Source organism: Gymnoscopelus microlampas (assembly GCF_963454915.1).
Source record: "Gymnoscopelus microlampas genome assembly, chromosome: 11".
Classification (NCBI taxonomy): Eukaryota; Metazoa; Chordata; class Actinopteri; order Myctophiformes; family Myctophidae; genus Gymnoscopelus; species Gymnoscopelus microlampas.
In genome coordinates this window covers 11,728,338-11,736,780 of record NC_139948.1, presented here as the reverse complement: position 1 = coordinate 11,736,780, position 8,443 = coordinate 11,728,338, and the positions used below count along the sequence as shown (strand labels likewise).

Here is an 8,443-nt window from a genome sequence, read left to right as displayed (position 1 = left end):
CTCGTAAAAGCCAAGCTAATGGTTGTGAAGAATATGTATTATAATCCTTAGAAAGTATGTTTAATGACACATGAAACCCTACATTAGCCTTGTTATTACCCTTGGTGGCCAGCTCGTGGGTCAACTACATACAATATTCCAGAATTTGAGCAACTTTTACAGTGGCTGGTTTGGTTTCACATCCATACATACACTAATACAACACTACACTACACTGCACTACACTCAGGGGCAGCCTTAGTGATCTGGGGGCCCGTTTCAAGAGCTAATATAGGGCCCCCATATGCACCCCCTTTTCTTTTCTTTTTTTTCAATAAAAAAAAATTGTGGACTGAAGTTGGTTTGCTTCCATAATCCATAATGATGCATTTTCAAACTAAATGAATTCGACTACTTGCACTTCCACCATGGACAGACAGCTAAAACAACTCACTCACATGATTCACTTGAGCTGAGCCCTGATTTAATCAGCTCTACATCCTCTTCTTGCATGAAATTATTGGATGTCGGCCAGCCGGAGGCGGGCCCCGGACTGGGATGAGAGTCAAAAAATATATCTTTTTTTGTGGGGGCCCCCTGAGGTTCGGGGCCCGTTTCAATTGAAACTCGTGAAACATAGCAAAGGCCGCCACTGACTACACTGCACTACACTACACAACACTACACTACACTACACTACACTACACTACACTGAGACACTGAGACTATCAGTTGCACATGGGGATGGTGATGCAATACCTGCTGCTTTATATTGCTATGTTTTTCTTTAACCATGCACATGTATGTACCATGATTTTATACCTGTTACTATTTGATGTGATCTGTATACCCGATGCTCTGTTTTTCATTCATTTAACCGTGTCACTTTAACCGAGCAAATTAAACAAAAGAAAGAAAGAAGAAAAAAATAATTTCAACCACTCTTTGATATACCTCATTGCCCTTCTCCTCCCTGATGCTGGCTGCCTCGAAGCCGTCCCTCTCCGCGGGAATCCACACCATCCTCTTGGCCGACCAGTCGGGCTGAGCCGCCCCGCTGCTGTTTTGGAAGTCGTTCTGCAGGAACAGGTACTTGTCCTCGTCGTCGGCCATCGTGGAAGTGTCACGGGGAGTTGACTGGATGTCTGGTGTGGAAGAGCCGGGGCCTGGAGCGTCACTGGCGACCGGGTCCTGTGACGTGTCGGTGGTAGATGGGATGATCCGGGGTGGCTCGCTGGCACTTAAATCAGTTTCTAGTTGGTTTACGGCAGATGAGACGACGGGTGATCTGCAGACAAAATACAAGGTAGTATTCAATTGACACTTAAAACCAGTGGTGGAAAAAGTACTGCTAAATTGAAATACTCTGTTACAAGTAAAAAGTCAGTTAGTTATTGTTATCAAGCATTATGGGTATTTCCAAGTGCTTAGAACTTTATCATTCGTTGTTATGGGCAGATTCTAATGCATTGCAAGTATGTTTATAAGGCATTATATAGACATACATGGGCCTCATAGACAGTGTTATTCTAGGAACACAGCCACAGAGCAGTGTGCATGTCTCATCACACAGAACAGGGGGAACAAGGGGTGTGATAGGAACTTTTTTTTTTTAATTAACCACTTGAACACTAGCATTCTTATTCTGAGGATAACTTGAGCCAAAAATAGCCGGGAAAAAAGAGCAGACTACAGAGTGAAAGGTCAAGTTTACTAAGCATTGACAGTTTAAGTGGTTAAAATATCTGAAAACGCACATTAACATGAATCCAACCTACACTGATGAACAGCGCTGTCAAACGCGTCTACGAATCTATGAAATCTACAAAAAAAGTTGAATCTGCAAGTAACACAATGTCATACAATATGTAGTGGTGGTGAGTGGGAGTGGGTCCCTGCTCTCATCACTCTCTCAGCCAAGGGGTCCTTGGCCTGAAAAAAAAAAAAAACATCGAAGACCTCCCCTGACACAAAACACACAAAGCCGCCCTGAACGAACCACGTCTTTCTCCCCGTCCAAGTGCCATAATGGTAAGACATTCATTACATTTGCGTTTTAATGACAGATAGAGCTGTGGCGGCGCCGATACGGCATTACGCAATCGACACATTTCCATACTGCAGGTTTGCATCGGGCTTACTTACTCACTTATCCTCGTCTGCAGGTGACAAGGCCGCCTTGACCGTCCATTGAACGACAGGTGGTGACAATAAAACATGCAAAGTAGCAGCATGCAGATAGCAACCCCTATTATAATCACCCAAAAGCCTGCAGGTGCCATTTCGCAATGCCCATGTTTGGCTATACACCTCCCTTGTGCTCTCGTGTGCTCTTGTGGGCCCAGAGAGAGAGGGATGCTAGCTACTTCTTCAGCCATGTACTGTACTACCTTATAAGGTGCAGCACCTCGTGTGTCCAGCCAAGCTTGCCGTCGGTGGTGGTGGGAAAAGTACTTAAATGTTTTGCTTAACGTAAAAGTATCGATACTGCAATGTACAGTAGAAGTACTCTGTTACAAGTAAATGTTGGGAATTCCAAATGTACTTGAGTGAAAGTGCAAAAGTGTTGGTATCCAAATGCACTTAAAGTGCCGCGTTGTGAGCTTGTAGATCGGCTATTTTCATCATTTATATCTGCAAAGTAACTAGTAACTAAAGTTTTCAAATAATTGTAGTGGAGTAAAAGTACAATATTTTTCTCTGAGATGTAGTGGAGTAGAAGTAAAAGTATAGAAAATTGTAAATACTCCAGTACAGTAAAAGTACCTCTGGCACGCATAAAAGTGTTGGCAAAACAACATCATTTTATCAAATCTATAGGCTATCTGACATATTTTAGGTCTATGTTTAGGATACATTTATATTCTACTGACATGGAAATAGTCAAAATGGATGTACGGGCAGAATTAGTCATCCAGTAGCTTATACCCCTGGCTTTCAACATAAAACTCTTATAGCAACAAGTATACTTTCCTTTTACTTAAATAATTGCTTAAATGAACTCAAATATGGCCAAACGCAATAGGCTATTTGGTCCCAGAAGCTCTTTTAGGTTTTACATTAAATAGGCAAGGAAACAATGTATTGTGTTAAATAACCAGAAGTATTATTTGTGCACACACACACACACACACACACACACACACACACACACACACACACACACACACACACACACACACACACACACACCTATTTATCACACAACCCCAGCTTGTTAATTTCTGAGTGTTATAAGTCAGAGTGTGAACAAATGGAACCAAATGGATAATGTAAGGGTCCATTTGGTTCCATGTGTACACCCTCAGAGTGAATCAACACTTTGAATGTTGCTGTGTAGCTGTTTAAGATAAATAGAGGCTTCATACTTACGTTGTGGTGTCTTGATGGCTGCTCAGTGCTGACTGTATAGGCAGTATATATACAGTAGGCTACTCCAGGCAGAGACAGGACGGGTTAGATGGAGCTGTACTACAGTATGATGTGCATCCTCCTCCTCCTGCAGCATCATCCTGCAAACTATTTAAACAGGCCCGCTACACCTGGGGGAGGACCCACCCCGCCTCCTCCTCCGTTTCCCCCGGTAACCAAAGATAACAACAGCGCTGGCGCCTAGGGTAGCTTTTTTCGCCTCTGACTGACTGACTGGCTGGCTGGCTGGCTGTAACATAGCACATAGGTCTACTTCTGAGTTTATCATAGTGAGTTTATCACAGTTCTTCTGACAACGGAGCATGTGCGCTCAGTGAATCTAGAATATACTGTGAAGAACAGAATATAGTTGTAAATTAAGTGTATTAGTTTGATTTAATTGAGGTGTGTGTACGGTAAACGAGTGGAAAGTTGGAATATTTATGTTAACATAAAGTTTACTGAGAAAACACATTATAATGGGCTATTAATAGGCTTTGATAAAGTCCTATTTTCTTCTTACTGCTTTTCGGACGTGAGATATGTAGGCTGTTTATGATATTGTGCTGCCAATTTCATTGGTTAGCCCAGGGGTCTTCAACAGGGGGTCCGGGACCGCTAGGGGGGTCCTCAGAGTTACTAAAGGGGGGTTCACCAAATCTGTGTGTGATAAGAGCTTTTTTATGTATTTGCATCAACCACTTGAACCCTAGCATCCTTATTCTAGGGGGAACATTAACCAAAAATAGCCAGATCGGCTATTTTTGGCAAAGAGGTTTGGTGTATATGGGAAAAAAAGAGCAGACCAAGTACAGAGCCAAAGGTCAAGCCAAGTATTGAGGGTTTAAGTGGTTAAATGTCTGAAAATACACATTAAAACTTGAATCCAACATAGTGTTAGAAAAGACTAGGTGTAAACAAACCAAAAAAAACACTGATAATGTTGTCAAACAAGTCTATGAAGCTCAAGCTATCTATGAAATCTATCATATGAAAAGGTTTAATGTGCAACACAATGTTATACAATAGCCTGTGTAATGTAGTGGGGTGGGGGTCCCTGCTTCATCTCTCTCTCTCTCAGCTAAGGGGTCCTTGGCCTGAAAAACGTTGAAGACCCCTGGGTTAGCATATTCTTGTTTTTCTTACTTGTGCCCAGTGGTGGAAAAAGTACTCAAATATTTGACTTAAGTACAAATATACTGCAATACTGTAGAAATACTCTGTTCCAAGTAAAAGTCCGGAATTCTAAATTTACTTGAGTGAACGTACAAAAGTATTGGCATCAAAATGTACTTAAAGTACCAAAAGTAAAGTCATTATGCAGAATGTCCCATTTCACAAGTTTTCAAATGAAGAAAATGTATTAAAATCTTTTTTTTTCAAATAATTGTAGTCTGAGATGTAGTGGAGTAGAAGTAAAAGTACTGAACATTGAAAATACTCCAGTAAAGTTAAAAAAAAAAAAAAAAACTGAACTTAAGTAGAGTATTGGAGTAAATGTACTTAGCTACTTTACACCACTGCTTGTGCCTGCCAGCCGTCAGCACAGGCACAAAATTACCCCAATCGCAGGTGTCTCATTTTCTCATCGTGGTGTGTTTCTTCCTTCCTTTCTTTCTTTCTTCCTTTCTTTCTTTCTTTCTTTCACACGGTTCCTAGTCTTAACCGTCATGGCGCTCCACCGGGAGGACTCCCAGACAGACGAGGAGTTTGATCAGTACTTCATGGTGTTTGACGGCTCTTCGCAGGAGGACGTGTCTCACGCAGCGCAGCTGTGGAGCTCCGTGTCCCTCCAGCCCTGGCTGGAGTCCCGGCTGGTCGCGTCCTCAGACATCCGCCAAAGGCTGCCCGTGGCCCGGCCAATGCTCCGACCAGCCTCCGGCGCGGCCGCCGACAGGGGGCGCTCTGCTCCGGCGACGAGAACGACTACAACGACCACAATGCCCCACGGTAAACCGGAACAGTGGGAACGCTGGCTATATATATATATATATATATATATATATATATATATATATATATATATATATATATATATATATATATATATATATATATATATATTCAGTGGTGGAAAAAGTACTCAAAATGTACTTGAGTAAAAGTATAAAGGTATTGGCATCAATATATACTTAATCTATGTTTTGTACTAATAATCCAAATCTACATAGTAACTAACTTACGTTTTTTAATTATTGTAGTCGAGTAAAAAGTACAACATTTGACTCTGAGATGTAATGGAGAAGTAAAAGTATAAAACGTTGGAAATACTACAGTAAAGTAAAAGTACCTCAAAATTGTGCTGAAGTACAGCACTTAAGTACTAAGTTACTTTCCACCACTGCATGTATTGTATAAATGTATCATTTTTTTTAAAATAACATTTAAATCTAATATTTCTATAATTGCCACCAAAAAAGAAAAGAAACTGTGGCTAGACAGTTATTTTGGGCATAAAGCAGTTGGAGAGTAAATCTAGGTCTGATAATGATGTACTGTGCATGTTCAAGTCATGTACAGTATATTAGTAAACCTTATTGCCGAGCCATATGAGGCCCTTATGAGGCCCCTGATCTCCTGTTTCTGTAGCGTGAGGCAGCCTGATGAACAAGTCCACCCTCTGGACATGAGCCATGAGCTAGTAGCCTATAGGCTCTATGCACAGCAGCCATATTGGAAAGATATTGGGCCTCTTCTTACTTCCTTCACAGGTGTTACCAATGATACTAATGAAGGCTCTGTTCCATTCTGGCCAGGGTGCTGATATTGTGCATGTTGGCTCACTGGAAACACTCCATTTTGGTTCCCAAATGGCCCCTTATGGTGGGTGTGTAACTCTGAGAGTTATGGGGGTCCTTGAAAATAAGAGACAACTGTGCCACACTAAATGGAACAGAGCCTTGATTAGTATTATTGATAACACCTGTGAAGGAAGTAAGGAAGGGGCCCAATTCATTCCCAATATGGCTGCTGTGCATAGAGCCTATAGACGGATTTCCGCGCGACGTCATCACAGAGCAGAATGCGCAATCTGCGCATGCCCGGGTGAACGGCGCGTTCGAAAATACAGCCCTGAGCGGCAGTGAGCGCACTGGCCAATACAAACTAATAGGCGAGTGTGCTCCGGTGCGTAATTTCCAAACGCACCCATAGGCTTCCCCCTCCTCTGCGTGGTCATATTCCTCTCATGTTTACTAACAGGAAACCCGTCTATAGGCAGTCCCCCAATGTTGCCTGACAGCGTGTCGCGAGTTCGACTCCCGATCTCGACAGCCTTTGCTGCGTGTCACTCCCCATTCTCTCTCCCCATTTCCTGTCAGCCTAACTGTCCTGTCAAATAAAGAAAAAATATTCTTTAAAAGAAAACAAAAAAGAAGCCAAGATAACCCATTAAGACCTGGAACGCATCTGTGTCACTTTTTGCTTTGAGCTAAAAAAGCATTATTTTACACTTTGGCTAATCAAAAATAGCAGATATACAAGCTCAGGTGCCGCACTACGAGCTTGTAGATCTACGTTTTTTGAAAAATCGAGAAAATGGTTGCAAATCTTTGAATATATATATATATATTTAAAGCGAACATTTGTAACTCAAATCTTTGCTTCTGGGGGTCCCTGGAACAACATATTTTGAGATTGGGTCCGCGGCCAAATACATTTTGGGTTTAACATTGAGGCGTGCCCACAATGTTTAGGTGCCCACTCCACCTGCATCCCAGCGCTCCAGCAGCAGCAGCAGCAGCTCCGAGCCGAGGAGGAGAAGCGGCGGTACGTGGCCGTGGCCATGCAGAGAGAGGAGATCCTGGCCCTGATGCAGAGACAGAGAGAGCAGAGGATCCAGAGAGAGACGCTGGCCCGGGCGTTTAAACCCAAGATGGACGTCGGAGGAACGGCAGCGACGGCACAACCTCAGGGGAGACCTTCAGACGAAGAGCTGGAGAGGGACAAGGACATGGTCCAGCAGCTCCAGTAGTCCGATAGGCTCTATTCACAGCAGCCATATTGTGAAGAAATTCACAGGTGTTACCAATGATACTAATGAAGGCTCTGTTCCATTCTGGTCAAACAGAGTCAGGGTGCTGATATTGTGCATGTTGGCTCAGTGGAAACACTTCTTACGGGTGTGTAACTCTGAGAGTGTACAAATGGAACCAAATCCCGTAAGGGTCCATTTGGTTCCATTTGTACACTCTCAGAGTTATGGGGGTTATATGGAACAGAGCCTTCATTAGTATCATTGGTAACACATGTGAAGGAAGTGATACTATGGCTGTTGTGCATAGAGCCTATCGATGACACAGAGGCATGAGTTTTGGGCATAGATGGATGCAGTGGTGCAAAGTAACCAAGTACAGATTTACTCAAGTCCTGTACTTTTTGGGGGATTTTTTTTTTACTTTACTGGAGTATTTCCAATTTTCTGTCCTTTAATTCTACTCCAGCACATCTCAGAGAGGCAAATGTTGTACTTGTACTCCACTACACTTACAATTGCTACAACTAGACCATACCCGGTCGACGCAGCCGTGGGGGGATATGCGCACATGATCTGGCAACCCGGGAGGCGACATTCTTTCACACATAAACGCTAATAAGAAGCTGAGATTTGATGAAATTCAAAAACGGGCTTCACAGTTAAGTTCAGATGGTAATGGTCAATGGCTGTGTGCAAAATCAGAGCAATTGCTTGCTCCAGCCACTGAGGACGACCGGTTAGCTTCACCACTACAGACAGCCTCACCACGACAGAGGTTACTAGAATTATAGTAGGATGACAACTTTAGTGACTAGTTACTTTGTAGATTTTGATTGTTATTACAAAACATGCATAAACCACTTCAGCCCTATGCATACTTAAGCTATTTGAAAATAGCAGATCTACAAGCTCGCTTTGCGACGCGTTGTGAGCTTGTAGAACTGCTATTTTCAAAGCATTATTATACATTTGGAGACTTGTGAAATGGGACGTTTTGCTAAATGAGTACTTTTACTTTCAGTACTTAAGTATATTTTAATGCAAACACTTTTGTACTTTGATTCAAGTCCATTTTGA

General features: G+C 42.5%; 2 protein-coding genes across 3 annotated transcripts in view; one reads left to right on the top strand and one right to left on the bottom strand.

Moving 5' to 3' along the window:
- The window catches only part of LOC311056017 (uncharacterized protein), a 58,643-nt gene extending 55,164 nt beyond the window's left edge, over positions 1-3,479 (bottom strand). For both annotated transcript variants that reach the window (XM_084072356.1, XM_084072357.1), the window contains exons 1-2: positions 3,352-3,479; positions 934-1,267 (exon numbers count right to left, since the gene is read on the bottom strand). In XM_084072356.1, the coding sequence (XP_083928482.1) occupies positions 934-1,092 (159 nt within the window). In that variant the 5' untranslated portion in view covers positions 1,093-1,267; positions 3,352-3,479. The remainder of the gene's footprint in view (positions 1-933; positions 1,268-3,351) is intronic.
- Positions 3,480-5,055: 1,576 nt separating this feature from the next.
- Positions 5,056-7,363, top strand: hoatz (HOATZ cilia and flagella associated protein; the record flags this gene model as incomplete). The annotated part of the gene is made up of 2 exons (XM_084070606.1): positions 5,056-5,340; positions 7,086-7,363. The coding sequence occupies exons 1-2, from the start codon at positions 5,061-5,063 to the stop codon at positions 7,361-7,363; spliced, it is 558 nt and encodes a 185-aa protein (XP_083926732.1). The 5' UTR covers positions 5,056-5,060.
- Positions 7,364-8,443: the final 1,080 nt, after the last annotated feature.